The sequence below is a fragment of the Euprymna scolopes genome, chromosome 6, assembly GCF_053919585.1.
Source record: "Euprymna scolopes isolate OS-2025 chromosome 6, ASM5391958v1, whole genome shotgun sequence".
NCBI lineage: Eukaryota > Metazoa > Mollusca > Cephalopoda > Sepiida > Sepiolidae > Euprymna > Euprymna scolopes.
In genome coordinates, this window is record NC_136487.1 from 38223480 (window position 1) to 38243318 (window position 19839).

At 37.8% G+C, this 19839-nt stretch overlaps 1 protein-coding gene across 1 annotated transcript in view; it reads right to left on the minus strand.

The window, feature by feature from the left end:
- Positions 1 to 12908, minus strand: part of LOC145277613 (ATP-dependent RNA helicase TDRD9-like) — a 228291-nt gene extending 215383 nt beyond the window's left edge. The window contains exons 1-2 of the mRNA XM_080129144.1: positions 12615 to 12908; positions 4860 to 4941 (exon numbers count right to left, since the gene is read on the minus strand). Of these exons, the coding sequence (XP_079985270.1) occupies positions 4860 to 4941; positions 12615 to 12820 (288 nt within the window). The 5' untranslated portion in view covers positions 12821 to 12908. The remainder of the gene's footprint in view (positions 1 to 4859; positions 4942 to 12614) is intronic.
- Between the last annotated feature and the right edge of the window lie 6931 nt (positions 12909 to 19839).

Sequence of the window (19839 nt, forward strand, 5' to 3'; positions counted from 1 at the left end):
ATTGTGATGAATGGAAAATTGCCATGAAAAAAGAAATAGATGCCTTAACCGAAAATGATACCTGTACGGTAGTGCCTCTCCCAAGAGATAAACATGTTATTTCTACCAGATGGGTCTTTACAAAAAAGAGTACAGCATCAGACGTAGAACAGTACAAAGCAAGATTTGTTGCTAAGGGGTGCTCTCAGATTTACGGTAAAGAATACTTTTCTATGTTTTCGCCAACCACAAACCTAACGACAATCAGAATTTTAATGCAAGTCGCATCACAATATGACCTAAACATCCATCAAATGGACGTAAAAAATGCTTATTTGAATGCCCCAATAGACTGTGAAATTTATATTACCCCTCCAGAGGGATTTACAATGAAAAATAAAAATAGCGTGTGGTGACTTAACAAGTCATTATATGGTCTAAAGCAGAGTGCTCAGTGTTGGAACACAGTATTCCATGATCATATTATTAAACAACAATTTAGACAATGCGCTGTAGACCCCTGTTTATATACCCAACACAAAGACGATAAACTACTGATTTTGGTTTTGTGGGTCGATGATATTTTAATCGCATCAAATTGCGACATAATGTTAACTGATGTTAAGAACAAATTAAGTAAAAGATTCAAAATGACCGATTTTGGCAAAATATCCTGGTTTCTGGGGATAGAATTTACTCAAAGCAAAGGACTTGTTACGATGACTCAATCGAGATACATCGACACTATTAAAATTGCAAGAAACGCTCTACACTGGTCGAAAATGATATTAATAAAAATATACACACAGAATCTGAAATAATAAATGACACACAATATCACAAAATTATAGGTTGTCTTATATATTTAATGACTGCAACCAGGCCCGACATATGCTATACAGTAACAAAACTGTCACAAAAATTATCACGACCGACAATGAAGGATTTAAACAGAGCTAAACAAGTCCTACGTTATTTAAAAGGAACCAAAGAACAGAAGTTAGTATTTAGAAAATCAAGAAATCCCCTAAAATTAGGTTTTTCGGATTCAGACTGGGCAAACGACGAGGATCGCAAGAGTGTATCTGGATATTGTTTCAGACTCTCAGAAAATGGGCCTATTATTTCATGGAAATTTAAAAAGCAACAGATTGTATCTCTCTCTCCGTGTGAAGCAGAATTTATCGCGCTCACACACACGACCCAGGAAGCACTCTACCTTAAAAATATCCTGAAGACTATTTTAGAGCCAGAATTGATTACAAGCCCCGTAGTAATTGTGATAATCAAGCCAGTATAGTCTTAGCACAGAACACGATAATCAACCAAAGATCTAAGCATATAGATATAAAATACCATTTCATAAAAAACAAGATAAAAAAGGAATCCATTATTTTGAATTACATATCATCAAAACAAAATATCGCTGATGTATTTACGAAACCGGCGACACGGATAAAGCTACGTTTTTTCTCAAAACTTGTTGGTGAATTCGACTGAATAATTTTTTTTTTCTTTCACTGCCCTGTATGTATATAGATTTCTATATATTAAAAATACAGACCAGCGAAGTTCCACTTATGAGAAGGCTCTTACTCTTTTTGCATGAATATCAACGGAAACCCCTAGGGGTAATGCTCAGAGTATATAGATTTCTATATATATAAAAAATAGTCCTGGACAAGACGTTAAACTGTATCCATTTTATTTGTATTAACACTTTAATCTACTAATGCGTAACTAATACTTTTGCTTAAAAAACAAAAAATAAAAAAATCTTTGTAATTTTCCTTTTTGATATTTGAACACAATTAAAAATGGCATCTTTTTAAATGCAAAAATTCTATGGGCCAAATGATTTCTAATTTTTGTTATGTCTAAGTAAATATAAAAATATATATTTATTTTTGAGCAGAACAAACACAAGGGACTTCCCCATTATAAAAAATAGGGAGGATGTTGCAATATTTTGGAGCTATAATGGGGTATGATCCCACACAGTCGGACGATTCTATTTATAAACGATGCTGCTAAGAACTGACGAATCAAATTAATTCACGTTCTGCTACCAACCAATCAGAAACCAGAATTGCTTCATAAATATTAAACCTTTTCTGGAGCAATTTCACATGTTCTTTTCCTGGGTTTCGACACGGTAAGAATATTTTGTTCTGTGGAACTGTCTACTACACACAAGTCACCTTCCAGGACTTGTGTGTAACAGCGAACCATCTGAAACTGTTTCTGAAACTCAAAATGGCTTACACTTCTAGAACATATCAACCTTTATTAGATAAATTTTAAATCCAGCCATTTTGCTGAAAGTTTTGACATTTGTCTAAGAACTTCCCCCAGCTCCATGAAAAAGAAAAAGAAAAAAGAAAAATCTTCACGGATTCAATGTAGTTTTTTTTTTTTTTTAATTTAGTACTCCCCCCTTCTTTCTCCTCACTATAATGTCTGTAGCCATACTTTTTTTTAATCCTAACTTCAATTTAGCTATGTTGAGCAAAGTTCGAAAATGGTTAACTAGCACTTTCAATTTTTGCATGTTTTAATTCATAATGTTTAAAGATAGTCTTTTTATAATCATATATATATATATATATATATATATATATATGGTGGATTCTCTCATCGAAGATGATGAATGAGGGTTCAGTATGCAATCTTCAGCAGCTCTTGTGACATCACATGCATAATTGCAATCCTGTAGATGTCCGGCACACTCCACTGCAGATGCTGAACTTTCATATGCTCGTCGGTCAAAGATGCCTTCTCGAGTGAACAGATAACCCTGCTTTGCTCCATGCTCTGAAACCACAGTGGCATACATATTCATTTTTAGGTGGATTTTTCTTGTGTTTTGCCTTCATATTTGCATGAAGGGCATCCCTATGACAAAGGCGGTTATGTTCAAATTCTTTGGTCCCCAAGAAACACATCTTCCTCCATTCTCTGCGATCCCTTGCTGCACTCTCTCAGGAACTCAGAGAAATTCCACAACATTTCAGGTCGTCTTTTAGTTTATCTTTATAACGAAGCAGGGGACGCCCTATTAGATGGCAAGAATTTGTCAGTTGCCCATAAAAAAGTTGCTTAGGAACTCGAGTCATCCATTCTTACAAGTTAACCCAACCACCGCATTTGTATCCTGATCAAAAATGATTCAATACCAGTGATTTCACATCTCTCCAGTAATTCACTATTCGGAACACGATTCTGCCATCCAACATTGCAAATAAAATACAGGCATCTCATATGGAAGTAGTCAAGCTGATTTATATGCTTGCAGTACAAGGTCCACGTTTCGGCACCATACAGAAGAGTAGGCAGAACAACAGATTTGTAGACTGCCACCTTAACTTTTAGAGACACATTGTGGCTGTTCCAGAGTCTGTGTCACAACCTACCAAATGCCTCACTAGCTTTATTAATTCTACTTTGGATGTCCTTTTCAAATTTAGCATCATCAGACACAACAGATCCGAGGTATGTAAAAGAAGATACTGTTTTCAAAGGTTCACCATCAACATATACCACTGGTTGTGAAGAGGACGTAGCGTTTGGGTTTGGCTGGTGAATAATTTCAGTCCTTTTTTATGCTAATTGTAAGATCAAAGGGCTTACATGCATCAGAAAAGCTATTGAGGATGTTTTGCATGTCATCAAAACTATGGGTGACAAGAGCACAGTCATCAGCATAAAGGAGGTCAAAAACAGTCTGCACAGAAGTCTTGATTTTGGCCTTGAACCGTTGCTGGTTAAATAATCCTCCACTTGATCGATACTCAACACCTATGCCTCCTGAGGTTTTCCTGAAAGCTGTCTCAAGCATCACCAAAAAGAAAAGAGCAAATAGGATCGGTGCAAGGACACATCCTTGCTTAGTTCCATTTGACACTTCAATGGTTCATAGCCATATTGTACTGTCACCACCATTCCCCAGTGAAATAAGATAATCACATTCAACCTTGTCTAGAATACCAAGCCTCCTCAAAACAGTCCACAGGGCATCCCTAGAGATGGTATCAAATGCCTTTGTGAGGTCAACGAATGTGACAAACAAGTCCTTATTCTGCTCCCTCGCTTTTTCCTGTAGTTACCGAAGGCTGAAGATCATGTTCACAGTACTTCCTGCCCTAAAATCACACTGAGTTTTTGGGAGCACAGTTTTATAGATTGAACCATTGGGTCTGTTTAGGATTACACGAGCTAGAATCTTACCACAACAGACAAAAGAGAAATTCCTCTATGGTTATCACACTCACACTTATTTCCTTTGTGCTTAAACAGGTGAATAATTGACGCGTCTTTGAACTGTTGTGGCACAGTACCAAGTTCCCATATTAATGAAAACAGGGCACTTAGTTTCCTGATTAACAGTTGGCTTCCACATTTGTATACTTCTGCAGGTATGCCGTCATCACCTGGAGCCTTACTATTTGAAAGTTGCTTTACAGCCCATTCAATCTCCTGCATGGATGGACTATCAGCAAGCACCTCGATAGTTGGCCTATGAGGAATATTATCAATCACTCCTCGATCCACTGTTGATTCTGTTTAAAACATTTGAAAACATTTGTGTGTGTGTGTGTATATATATATATATATATATATATATATATATATATATATAAAACATTTGAAAACATTTGTGTGTGTGTGTGTATATATATATACACACACACACACACAGAATCGACATAAAACGACTCATTTGAGGTTGATATGCTATAAAACTAATAATTCTAACTATTAGGCATCATTAAATGAACAATATACCAGAAGAAAGCTGAACAGCATATCATTTAAAACAATTGAAATACAAAACAACGGAAGCAACTTGATTAAGAACATGCAAAGTTATTTCCCCTTACCTTTAACTGATTCATTAATTCTTCTTTGTAGGCAGCTTGATATTTCTGTGCATATTTCTTGTTAGTAATTTCGGCATTATTACTGAAAAAATACAAAAAAAATTGGCATTATAATATATATAATAGTAAATGAACTCGCACACACACAAAGTTCCTTTTATATAACAGTAGAGACATTTTTTTCTAATCATTCAGACACGGTAATGTTTTAATGTATGGTTAAGTGGAAGTTTTAGTTATTTAGAACTGCTCTAAAGCTTCACCGCTCACTCATTTTTCGACCAAATTTCAAACAATTATTACAGTTTATAGATCACCTCAGCTATATTATAAAAAAATTTTTTTTTTCAATTTTCGCTCAGTAAAACAAAAGTTATAATGAATTTAGTGGTTTTCAAAAATCATAAAAAATATGTAAGGAGGTGAGCAACGTTTTTTATGACTTGATTCCATAGCAACCACGTTGCTTCAGCGACTACTGTTGCTATTGATCCACTGTTGTCACGAAACGAGAAGTAACAAGTGAAACAGAAAGAATGAAGGGGAGATAATTAGGGAATTTTATTGAAGCAGACGAGTGCCATACATTATTATTACATATGTGTAATGTTACGTTTATGGAGGCAACAAAATAAGACTGAAATTAAACTTCTCTATATCTCATTCCCTATCACAGATGGTTACGTTTCCAACCCGTTTCCCAGACCAGCAAGAACAACATGCATCACTTCTAGATCTGTTTCTGACCACAGTTCCCGATGATTGTGTTATGAATGCCCACAACCAATTTGGGAACGCTGATCATGCAGTGATAATGGTTGAAATCGCCCTAAACTGTAGAGTCATTGCTCAAAACAATGAGATATTATAAAAAGGCTGACTGGGAAACCATCGGGGATCTCATCAGAGATGCCCTATGGCAAAATATCTTTTCACTTCCTGCTGAACAGTGCGCAAATGAGACCACTGAATGGTTCAAAACGGCAACTGAAGCACATGTTTCCCCGCAGAAATTTTATAGCAAGCCCCACTTTCTCCAATGGCTTACTTCTACTTATGTAGCTGCCATCGCGCAAAGGCAGCATGCGTACCGCAGATTTAACTGACATAAGTCCAGTTCAAACAGACAGAAGTATATAGAAGCCAGAAGTAACTGTAAGAAAGAAATAGCGACAGCTAAGAGAGAATTTACTGAAACCACCAAAAAATGCATCGAAGCACAGAAATTAGGAACCTGTGACTTCTGGAAAATCTACAAAAGTGTAGTAAATAATGGACAATCAACAATTCCCCCACTATCCAACAATCATGAGGTTGTTTGCTCAGCAACCGAGAAGGCTAACATGCTTGCCAGCCGGTTTGCCTCCAACTCCACACTGGACCCTGCTAACAACCTCCTCCTTGACTTTCCTTTGCGGACAGACCCCACACTAGAATATCTGAAAATCACCCCTTCTCAGGAGCATGCTATCATAAAAAATCTTGACACTTCAAAAGCATGTGGACCTGATCTCGTCCCGGCTGTGCTATTAAAAAAGTGCTCTGCCAAAGTAGCTCAAGTTCTCTCCAAACTTTACAACAAATGCCTTAATGAATCTTCCTTCCCTGCCTGCTGGAAAATTGCTTCTGTGGTACCAGTTTTCAAGAATTATGACGAAAGAACTGACCCAGTAAATTATCGCCCCATTAGCCTCCTCCCACTTTTCGCCAAAATATTTGAGTCCATAATTAACCAAGCTCTAGTCCATCACCTTACAGATGCTAAACTTCTGACTGACCAACAATATGGATTCAGGCAAGCCTGTTCCACACCATTCACTGGACAAAACAGGGGAGGGTAGAGCGATAGCTGTAGATATATCTAAGACAAGGTATGGCATGAATATAGATATATCTAAGACAGGGTATGGCATGAAGATCTTCTCAGGAAAATCAGATCATACGGCATCACTCGAAGAATATTTAACATAATTAAATCCTTCTTAGAAAAGAGAAAAATTCAAGTTGTCCTTGACATACATCTAAACAATATGATATAAATGCAGGAGTGCCTCAGGGGTCTATCCTTGGACCTCTGTTATTCCTAATATTCATAAATGACCTCCCTGACAAAAGTGTCTGTGAGATGGGTATATATGCTGATGACACCACACTATAACGACATGACAGGAAAACAAATGAACACGTATCTAGAGAAATGGCAGAAACACTAGAGAATGACCTCTAATCTGTAGTGGAATGGGGACAAAAATGGATGGTCACATTCAATGCTGCCAAGACTAAACTTGTTTCCTTCAATAATTACAAGAAACCTTCTCTACCACCAATAGCAATGGTCAAAGACTCTTTATCTGAAAGTACATCTTTTAAACTCCTCGGCCTAACGTTCACAGGAAACATGAGTTGGAACAATTAGATTTAGAGCATTGCCAGGACCGCTGCAAAGAAGGTAGGTTCTCTCTACCGTGCTAGAAAGCTACTAACACCCAAAAGTATCCTGTACCCCTTTAAAGCCACCATTGGCCCATGTATGGAGTATTGTTGTCATATTTGGGCTGGTGCATCTGTTACTAGTCTCTCGCTCCTAGACAAGGTTCAAAAGAGAGTCGCCAATCTGATAGGTCCTGGACTGTCATCTCAACTTCAGCCTCTGTCCCAGCGATGAAATGTAGCATCCCTCTGCCTGTTCTACAAGTACTTTAATGGTGAATGCTCTGACGAACTGCAAGCACTTGTACCCCCTCAACGTAAATACCCTCGACAAACCCGGCAAGCAGCTAAATCCCACCCCTTCACAGTAGAGATCCCTAAATGTAAAAGAGCTTTCTACTCCAGTAGTTTCTTCCTCAGAACAGCTAGACTTTGGAATTCTATTCTGGGTTTATGCTTCCCCAACTGTACTGACATGCAGAAGTGTAATGTAAACCGACATCTCGCTGCCCAACTCCCCACATAGTACCTCTGTAGCTTATGTCCTCGATAGTAGCCCCCTACATCAAAGTGGCAATGTGCCTTGTTTGGGGTGAAAATGTAATTAAAAATAAATAAATAAATAAATAAAATAAACAACGAGCAAGTGAAGTTATTGGAAGCCTGGAAAAAAATCACAGATTACAATAGAAAATGTGAGCATGAAAAGGGATATGGTTAAGCTTAAACATGGAAAAGTAAAGGACTAGTTGTTAAAACCGGAAAAGAAAAGGACAAGATATTCAAGTAAAAAATATAATGAATTTATAACTTAAAATATTGCAGCATTAAAATTTTTTTAAATTCAATTTAACATTACATAATCAATTCTTAATGCTGCAATATTTTAAGTTATAAATTTACTAGCATTTCAGCCCGGCGTTGCCCGGGTGTTTGGAGGTGTATGCTGAGCAGAAAAAAAACAAAACTGTAATCTTTTTAATTTTGACCCCTATTATGACCCCTTAACATTTATTGTTTTAGGCTCAAATCAAGTTATGAAGTTAGATCCATGTCCAAGGAACCTTTATCTGAAATTTCAAGTGTTGACCAAAAATTGTCGGAGGAGTTTGGTAAAGTTCTTAAAAGTCAAATCGTTGAACTTTGACCCCTTAATCGTCAAATTTCTGGCCGAAATCCGGTCACATCGATTTTCCCAAATCTCAGTAACCTGTATATCAAATTTCGAGTCTGTAGACTTAAAATTGACAGAGTTATTGCATATGGAAATGTACACACACAGACACACACACACACTTTCACTTTTATAGATATATAGATATTGCCAAATACCCAGCTTGTGAGATTAGACATCTGGACTGTATTTTCACAATTATGTCCAATATCCAGTATGTCAAAGGAAGGGACAACATTGTCCCCAATGTTTATCAAATTCCAGTGTCAACAGTGGAAGACAGCTCACTCAGCCAAGGCCTGATAGCAGAGGTCCAGAAATCTGATGCAACCTTCCCTGAAGTCTTAGCAAACACCTCTGAAACTGAAAGAATTCCTGGCCTCTTTCAGCTCATAATATTATAGTATGATACTAAACTGATTACCTCAGAGTCTACATACCTTTGGCACTCAGAAGGCAAATATTCAATCACCTATATGAATTGTCACATCTCAGCAAACGCGCAAGGGTCAAACTCATTGTCAATTGTTTCGTTTGGCTCAACATGAACACCGAAATTCGTGAATGGGTTTCAATGTGGCTTGAGTGCCAGAAATGCAAGGTACATCATTACATGAAATCCCCGCCAGGCACATTCAGCAACACTGATGCATGTTTCAGCCATATCCACATAATTGGACCTCTACTAGAGGGCGGCAGTACTAGGGGTCTATCTTCAAAAACCATTTGCACCTAGCTTAATCTCTTCATTAGGATGATAATAGATAGAGAAAAAAAGAATTTTTGAAAAAAAGTCATTTTTGGCATGTGGGGGGCTTTTTTTTACGATATTGCACCCCCCCCGGGGGGACCCAAAATCACCATTTGCAGCAAAAAATTTACATTATGCAGAATTGCATGCACCTAAATGTCCTAAATGGATACAAATTGGTATAGATAGTTGAGACTGATGATTTCTAGCCATTTTTGAGGCATTTTTGGGTTTATAGGATGAAAAGAAGGGCCAAAATGAGCCGAAATTTGCTCAAAATTACCAGAAATCTTAAAAAATCAGCTATTTGGCTACTATGTTACTCCTAAAACGTCCGAAATGACTATGAATGGACTTAGTTGGCTAAAACTTACATTCCCCCATAATTTCTAGCCATTTTTTGAGGCATTTTTGGGTTCCTAGGATAAAAAGGTCCAAAATGAGCCGAAATTTGCCCAAAATTACCCAAAACTTAAAAAATCTGAAATAATTTTTTTTTATTCTGCTTTAAATTGCCCCCCCCCCCATTTTGGGGAGCCTGGCCCCCACACACATACACATTAAAAACCAAACTCATACAAATGGTCACCCATCTGGTACTGGCCAGCCTCAGCTGAAATTTTCGTCACTGAAAAATAAGTTTTTTTAGCCTGTTTGGTCTTCCATAGTTTTCTTCTTATCAAACGCAAACGTAAACAGTGTCGATCTAGACTCTAGATCGACGCGAAATATCTGGTTACCTATATGAATAAGTGGAATTATTTGAAATTCAGGTACTTATAATATTTTTGCATATTCTCTTAGAAAATCATCCTAAATCTTAGTTAGACAATAAATAAATAAATTAATTATTTCAAAAACCTTTCTTTTTTAAATATTTTTGTGCAAGACAAAAAATGTCAATTGTTAACTTTTTGGGAAAATTAACAGCGAAAGGCGGCAAACGTTTTCAAACGGGATCGAAAAAAATGATGCTATTTTTAACACAAAGGGCACAATATTTATCAAACTTTTTTTTTTTTTGTATCGATTATTCAAAGCATGCTCTGTTTAATAATGGTCATGCATTATTCGGCTCGCTAAAAAAAAATTGTTAATTTATTTATCAAAAATTTTAAAATGGCTTTTTTCGTATAAATATTAAAAAATTTTTTTTTTTGTTTTGCTTAACTTAAATTAATTATTTTACTTAACATATTCACCGAATTTCACACTTCAAAACTCAAAAGCGGGATAATTAAACACAATCGAAGTTCTGATATTCAGACGTCAAAATAAGGTATGCAAACAATTTTTTTTTTTTTTTTACTCTATAATTCTGTTCCTTACAACAACACAATATCTCGTGTTCAGTTTCAGATGATTATTTTAAGCATATTTGTTCCCACTTCAAAACAAGGGGGGGGTTGTAAGCAAAAAAATATATATATAAATATCGTTTATGAAAAATAAGTACACTGTTATAAAGTTCATTCTTCTAATAATCGCTGAAAATTTCGTATTGATCAGATAATTACCTAATTTTTGGTAGATTTTAAAAAAGACGGTCCGTCAAAAAGTACTGACCTGCCCCCCCCCCCAGTTTTGGCGGTGCCTATCAAAGTCTATCGCTATCAGCTAAAAAACGTAAGCCATTAAAGTAGTGAAAAGGGAAGTAATTATGTCCTCTGTATTCACAATCTTCAAGGTGTTCACACCCAGGGAAAATGCCATTTCCCAAAATTTTCCGTAAAAATTACTTTTAACTATAAATAATTTTCTACTCAATGAATTTTCGTACTTTTGGGATATATTACTATTTTCGACATAATAAAGTACTGTTGTAGTGTTACTGTTGTTGTTGCCTAAAACAATATATTTTAAAAAATTGATCTGTCGAGTCTATCTTAACAAGCACCAATTAAAGTTGACGTTCTCTAAGTAACTTCTATTCCGACTTGTTCACGAAGATGGAGACTATATTTCCGACTTTATTCTTATTTCGGGGTTACCCGTGTGTACCGCGAAACTTGTTAAAGACCTAACTTACTAATTTGGTGCTTATGCATTTTTTGATACTGCGACCGTGCTATTTTTAAATAGTTTTTCAGGTTAAATTCAAGTTTCTTTTTTAGGTACTCATGCAGAGAAAAAATATTTCTATTACTTTTAAAACAACTGTAATAGTTTATTTTGGAAGTATAATCCATAAAGAAAATAAATAACCCACTTTTAACAGAGAAATTCCGAGATTTTTATATTGTATTCGCAGTTTCGTGTTAGGGGTGTCAAAAATTCCTACAAAAATTCTGATACACCTAGTGATGCGTCGCGATGCGTGCTGAAATAATAACGTTATTATTTAAAAAGCCATTCTTAACATGGGGAGGGGAGGGTCTTTTGCACCTATTCTATTCTGTACTTTAACCATACAATTGAATAAAAAAAACATAAAACTTTAATTAAACGTGGAAATACGATTTAAAGAATAACGCGGATCACTCTCTGCATTAGCACCCTTTTTTTTTTTTTTTCTTTTTTTTTTAATTGTTAAGTGGAAGCACAGAATAGTTACAAAACTCCCTCCTATGTGAGGAATGGCTTTCAAAATAACGTTATTATTTCAGCACAATACCAAAAATGCACAAGTACCTAAATAAAAGAAATTGTTTGGAAGTAATGTAAAAACCTATTTGAATCCAAATAATTTGCGTGACTGAAATAAGAATTACTCAATTTTCCTATTCGGCATCAAAAAATAAACATATGGTCTAGTTATTTATTTTTTTAATTTACAGGGAGCTGGGTAATTAATTAAATAAGTTAAACAAGCAATTCGTTATACACATATATAGTTTCACTATTGATAATGAAACTTATTTGGTATATTTAAGGAATCACTCCAGCCTCAAACTGATTATTGGTTGGTTATTTAGGGGGTTCCCCGTTAACAACATTACGACTGTTTTCAATATCAACATTGTTCCAAGAGCTTAAAAAAATTAAATAACATTAAAATTTTTTTTTTTTTTTTTTCAAAATTAAATACTCGCTTAGAGACGAAACTAATTCTATGAATGCTTATCTTAAAATATTGCAAATATAACGATTCATTCATTATTCGCTTCCTCTTTCGATGCCACCATTTTCAGGAAAGAAAAGAGAAAATAAGTGATTCTTTTAAAAGCCATGGTGTACCTTTTTACAACTTTGAAATTAGGGTAAAACTATACAAACACCGTGACAGCGAATTAACCCTAACCCTAACCCCTAACCCTAACCCTAACCCTAAACCTAACCCTAAACCCTAACCCTAACGCTGTCACGGTGTTTGTATAATAATACCGAAATTAGGCTTGGGTTTTAAATAAAACTTGCGAAAATAAATATGATTTTGTGCTCCTCGTAAAGTTATGTTTACCTTTCTTGCTGCGACTCTGGTTCAGCATGACATTTTCTTAAACCACTTGCAGCGTATTCGGAAGTCTGTTTTGTTAAACCTTTCCCGTCTGTTTTACTTCTAGGAACGGAGGATAATTCGAATGTCGGCTGGCGACTAATATTCAACCATTGGTTGTAATGGTCCAATGTGATTTCAGGAGTGAGAATGTTTGTATTGAAAGACATTATCGATAAAAACAACGCTGAAATTGAACGTCAACAAACATGAAACTAAAACCATTCTTTAACTCCTTACTTTCGTATCTAGATTTTTCATTTAATTTTGTCCATTCATTTCATGTCCGTAGTTTCGTATTAAAAAAAATGTTGTTTATTAAATATTTCAAAACGAACAGTTTTTCTCAATTATTAGACGTAGCATATGTATGTAGCATCTGATCGCATATTTTTTCTAGCCTGAGAGACAGTACAATCACGAACGAATCCATATTACACTTCTTTCCCGCCTAGGACATAATGGCTGGGAGGATGGTATCATGACGAATGAACATGCTACATTACCAATTCTTCCAAAGATTATCCTCCCTGCCTGAGAGAACATAAGAGATAGTACATTATACTTTCCAAAAGAAGAGGTAATACCTGGGAGGATGTTTTATTTATTTATTTTACATAGGCATCACCACTTATAAAGGCCAAGAGGCCACTCGAGGATAATGGTTAAAGAATGTACAGTAGAAATTGGACAATATAGTAATCGTTAGTAAATGGAAATTCGGTAAATTTGTTAACAAGTGGAAGGGCTAATCAAGAACTTGTTTACGTTAGACTTGAAGACAACCTATCGGAATTTATCGTGCTTCCAGATAAATTCAGCGCTAAAGTAACTAAGCTGAAAAAAAAAATGACAGCATGGAATAAAAGAGGGGAGGGGGTAAAGAATGAAATATAAAGGCCTTGAGTTGAAACGAAGAAAAATTTTTATTTACAATAAGTTGCAAATTTTTCCCTTTGCGGGCATTACACTTAAGAAACACCAAGGTAACATATTATGAAAAAAACAACAACACTGGTTCTTATAAAGATGTGTGTATCCATTAACGAATACAATAATAGTATTCAAAATAATATCTCCTAATCACACTCGCATATGAAATTAACTTTAGGAGCATACTCACAATTGAAAGCCAGTCAGGCACGTGCCTTTTTCTTTTTTTTTTGTTTAAAGTCCTTTTAGAATTTTCTCTCCCTCCATGTTGCGTGCAAACCGTAGACACACAGATGAATTTCAGGAGCAAGACCTCGTCGCTTGTCCGGATAGGAAATTCCAAAATTCCTTGTCATGTAAAAAGGTATTTTCTTTAAAACAATTTCACTCCCTCTAAAATAAGTGCAAAACCGTAGTCACTTAGTTAATTTTCAGAAGTCTGTCTCGTCACAGCTGGGTATTAATTTCTTGCCGGGTTTTCTTCTTTGAAGGGGGCTCATCAAAATTCCATTTTCAGCGCCGGGCAATGAACCACGTTCACTCTCCACATCAGCAGAATTTCAAAAGAGGACGAAATACGCGCTGGGCTCATGACGTCATCACAGAGCTAGCATTTTCCTTTTCTTAAATTAAAGGGAGTTTCGTACAAATCCAAAATATACAAAACTAAAAATCATAAAGGATACAAAATACAAAAATCATATATAAGAACCAGATAAACAATAATAAATGTAAACAGGGGGGATGCAATATTATTGGTACAAAAAAAATTCCAACAAACCATATTGTAGTCAGCTGGAAAGCAGGAAAACGGAAGACAATTCCACAGGCGTGCAGTTCTAAGAAAGAAGCTTTGTTCATGGAATCTACGTTTAGGTTTAGGCACAGATAAAGATTGGGGGGAATTATTGATAGTTTTAGAAAGTTGAGTTTATGCTTTTCGGGCACTCCCTAATAAAATAAATATTTCAACACAAGCTACTGAATAAACGAACAAACGACTTCGTAAAACTTGCAAGGAAAAGGTTTATTGAAGCAAGGGCATGATGCCATTTAGATATAGCTAGGATAGAACTCGTCTGCCTTTGCCCGGTAGTTAATCCCAAGTGGGAATTGTAGATACCGGTGTAGGCAGAGAGAGAGTGTGAGGAAACAGGTCCGCTCTCTTTGACATCTTGCTGGAAAAGGGTAGAGTTTTTCTCGTCCAGGACGGAAGCAGTTAAAGTTCCTTAAGGGGGTAAGGAAGATCCTTGCGCTATGCCTCTGATTGGTCAGTATGTGCCATATCGCACAGTCAGGGGAAGCACTGACGCACAAGAAAAGAGTTCTATTTGTTTCTGCTACATAACCCCCTGCTTAGGCTGAAAGCTGACAGAGAAAAGGGTAGCAGAACGAATAGCAAAAGAAAAATTAAATAAAAATGTCAATTTATTCACGTTATGTTTTGTTTTTACGAAGAAAAAAAAATGTTCTTAGTTTTCTGTAAAAAGTTGGGGAATATTTTTTTTTTTTATATAAAACGTTCTTTTTTGTAGAAAGGAGAGAAAGAAAAATTTCTTTTTTAACAGAAATATACAGTTTTACATAGTTTCTTTGGCCAATGTATCCATCGGCCACTACGTGTAGTGGTCACATAACTGTTCTCACGTGGAGCATTTACCTCAGGTGTATGATGATGCTGTGTGTATGTTGGAGGAATGTGTGGCTCATGTATTAATGTGTCCAGAAAGGCTCTTTTTACCCTATCTATGGAAGCTGTCTCTTTTTTACCACAAATGTCAAGGATAAAAGTTTTATCAGTGAGTGAAAGCACGTGATAAGGGCCAGTGTAGGTGGAGTTAGGGGAGCTTTTACTGCATCCTTTCTAAGGAACACGTGAGTTCATGTTGATATGTCCTTCGGAACCAAAGATTTTATGGTCTGTTCCATAGGGTGCATTGGTGGTAGCTTACTGAGATAGGCTCGTAGTCTGTTGACATACAGAGCTGAGTCAGCTGTTGTATCCTCTATCAGGTTCAGCATCTGACCTGGCAATGATAGAGGTGCTCCATAGACTAGTTAGGCTGCAGAATATCCCAAGTCCTCTTTGATTGAGGCATGATAGCCAAGAAGGACGACCGGTAAGTACTTGCTCCATCACTGTTGGTCAGGGTAAGTGCGTAATGCTGCTTTCAATTGGCGATGGAAGCGTTCTATCATCCCGTTAGAAGCTGGGTGATAGCTCGTTGTCCTAATGCGTGTGATCCCTAGGATCCTGGACAGTTCCTGAAATAGGTGGGAATTCGAATTGTATGCCACGATCAGTGGTGATGGTGGTGGGAACTCCGTAACGCGATATCCAGCCTGATATAAGGGGTCGCGCTACAGACTCAGCCAAAATGTCTGTGAGGGGAATGGCTTCAGGCCACCGTGTAAAACAGTCTATACAGGTCAGGAGATACCTAAATCCCTGACTGATCGGCCAAGGTCCAACCAAGTCTATGTGAATGTGGCTAAACCGAGCGTCTGGGTTGCTGAATGTTCCAAGGGGTGCACGGATATGCTCGTGTACCTTTGACTTTTGGCAAGATACACAGGAACGTGTCCAGGCAGTGATATCGCGCCTCATTTTTGGCCAGAAAAATCTAGCTGTAATCAGCTTCACTGTGGCTTTGCATCCAGGGTGTGCCAGGTTGTGTAAAGTCTCGGAAACAACTCTACGATGAGTCTTTGGAACAAATGGTTGAGGTGAATCCGTTGAGGTGTCGCAGATGATCTGCGTGTCCGAGGTAGGTACGGACAGGTATGCAAATTTGCAAGTCGCAAAGTCAGGTGACGATTGATCCAACGTGTCTAGACTAGGCTGGTCTAAGGCCATCTGTTGTAAATCGATATCCGATGGTGAGGACAGAGAATAATTGAGAAGGCGAGACAAGGCATCTGCCGCTGTGTTCTGCTCACCCGAGATATGACGCATATCGCTGGTAAATTGCGAAACAAAATCCAAGTGGCGTGTTTCGCTGGGAGAATATTTGTCCGGCTTAGAACGAAGTGCATATGTAAGCGGACGGTGATCAGTGTAGATCACAAATTGATGACCCTCGAGTGAATGTTGGAAGTGTTTCACTGTGAGAAATATTGCCAGCAGTTCACGGCCAAACATGCTGTAACGTTGTTCTGCCGGTTTCAATTGTTGTGAAAAGTATACATGAGGTTGTAACTGTTGTTGATGCTGCTGTTGCAACACTGCACCTGCAGCTGTGCCTGAGGCCTCAACGACCAGTGAAAACTGGGCATCGGGTACAGGATGTGCAAGTAAAGATGTTGTCGCTTGTTTTGTTTTCACTTCATTGAAAGCTTTAAGCTGGACCTCATTAAGTGAGATTTGCTCATTTTTCTTCTTCCTGTTGTGTAACAGGTCGGAAAGAGGAGCTAGAAGGTCCACACAGTGTGGGATAAAGCGTCTGTAGTAGTTCAACAGACCAAGGAAGTGCCTTAGTTGGCGGAGTGAAGTAGGTAGTTGAAAGTTTTGCAGAGTCTTCACCTTTTCTAGTAACGGAGATATACCGTCTGGGCTGATAATGTGGCCCAGGAAAATAATGTCTTAGTTTTTCATTTTTTTTATACGGTGACGAAGAAAAAAAAATGTTTCCGTGACGAATTTTTTTTTTTATATATATATATCCTTCTCAGAGGTGTGAAGTTTGTTCATAGTATTACTTTTCTTGAGGAAAGTATTTCAGGAATTTCTGCTGCTTGCTCAGATGAGGTAGAAGTCCGGCTTGCCATTCAGTAAACTTGTGTACACGTCAGGTCACCATTTTAGGGAGTTGAGTTAATGCTATGATGCCATTTAGGATAGAACTCGTCTGCCTTTGTAGATATCGGTGTAGGCAGAGAGACAGTGTGAGGAAACAGGTCCGCTCTCTTTGACGTCTCACTGGAAAAGAATAGAGTTTTTCTCGTCTGGGACGGAAGTAGTTATAGTTCCTTAAGGGGGTAAGGAAGATCCTTGCGCTATGCCTCTGATTGGTCAGTATGTGCCATATTGCACTGACGCACAAGAAAAGAGTTCTATTTGTTTCTGCTACATAGTGTTTTCAGATAAACGAGTGTTTCTTGTGAAAGTTTGGTGAGGGGGAACCATAGACTGAAGCTCAGTCGAACACTTTTCATGAAAATGATGATAAAGCAGAGACAAACTCGCAACATCTCTTCTGTGAGATAGAGGTTGCAGGAAAGAGAAAAGGACATCTCCTACAAGGCTACGAAGTCTATTTTGAACTCTATCAAGGCAGGACAAGTCCTTTCTAGCAGCTCCTGCCCAGATGTGGCAACAGTATTCCATCCTTGGACGTACCTGGCTCTTATATAGATAGAGAATTGCATCAGCAGTGAGATATCTACTGGATCGATACAAGGATCCTACCATTTTTCCAGCGGCCTTGGCAACAGATTTGATGTACGTGTTCCATTTAAGATCAGGCGTAAAGGTAAAGCCCAGAAGCTTGTCAAAACTTGAGGCCTCCTCAAGACGCGATCCATTCATTTCAATTGATGCCAGATGTGGATCAGAGCGATGATGGTTGTGGAAAATTTGTTTCTTCTTTGTTGCGGGGCCAGTTGTCCAGGGACAATTGATCCAACAACTAACACGGTAGACACAGGCAAAAAGTAAACAGCAATAAGGCAAAGAAGGTTGTTTGGTTAAAGATGAGGGTTCTCCTTTTATTTGCAAAGGAAGCGAAAAATTGTATGATCTGGATGCTAGTTGTCCAGAAGGGCACACGTCACCGGAGGCTAAGGTCTGGAGGGCTGGAACAGGTACTCTAGACATAGCATAGTTTAGGGCTGTTTGCTGGGTCTGGGTGATCAGCTGAACATCAGAGTGATCCGGAACAGATGGTGAACACTGAGAACACGGGGGTCAGTGTTAAGGAACGGACGACACTGAGAACGTAGGGTCAGTGTTAAGTAACGGACAACACTGAGAACGCGGGGTCAGTGTTAAGGATTGGACGGTCAGTAGGGAGCCAGGTGCAGGCAAGGTCGCAGACTGAAGGAGCAAGGTGCATGTGAGGTTGCAAGCTGGAGGAGCACGGTGAAAGTGAGGTTGCTGGCCGAAGGAGCAAGGTGCAGCGTTAAGGAACAGACAACACTGAGAATGTGGGGTCAGTGTTAAGGAATGGAGGAGCAAGGTGCAGCAAGGTTGCAGGTTGGAGGAGTGAGGTGCAGCAGGCGAAGTTGCAGGGAAGCTGCAGAAGGAGCTGAAAGGCACAGGAGTGAGCTGGAGGCACCAAGGTGTGTAAATTATATTGTAGACACATTTTACCGGAAGTGAGGGTCAGCTGATCGGATTTGCGTGTGAGTCACGTGATCAGGTTAGCTGGAGCCAGAGAGTTGGATTTGGGACGTAGACAAGAGTAGACGGCTTAACAAGTTGTCCCTTCCCCTTCACTGGGGGTGGGGGACGAACTGACGTGTGTGAAAATAAGACCTTGACCACGCAAGCAAAGAGTTCACTTTCCATTCTTCTGTGATCGATCTGGAAGGTGAATAAAAACTATAAAACCAATTCATTGTCTTGGAGTGAATGAATCTTAGTCCAAAACAGGTTTCCAGTCTCCCCTCCAAGAACAAGATGAATTCCAGGTGGACCAAGATTAACGACACATGAAGAAGGTATGTCCAAAATACATGTACCACACACACACACACACACACACACACACACACACACACACACACACACACACACCTGCATATGAACAATTAAATATGAATATACAACAAATAGACAGAACATTAGACAATCACACACACGGTACCCTTTATGATAACAATACAACATCGAGTGAATCCGAGATGAAGGAAATTGGAGAGAGAATCAGCTTTTAGTCTTAACTGGACTTTAAAACAATTGAATATGTGACGAATCCACAGGAATTGATCATCTCTGGATAAAAAGGAAACTTGGAATATGCATCGAACGGTTTCTAGTTACTTAAAACCTCAGCATTGGAGATTTACTCGGAGATGTGAACTTTACCTCGATTTTCTTTATGAAGGAAAATTATCAAGGATTTTCGTCTAATGAACCCGCTTGTGGAAATGCTCCAAAGTATGACTATAAAGTATAATGTAGTATCTCTTCTGATGAAGCTAACAGGTCAATGGAGAATGGATGCATTTAAACGAGGAAATGAAAACCGTTGTTTCTAAAAACTCTAAAAAAAAAAAAAAAAGAAAGGAAAACATGTAAAAGATTGATACAAAC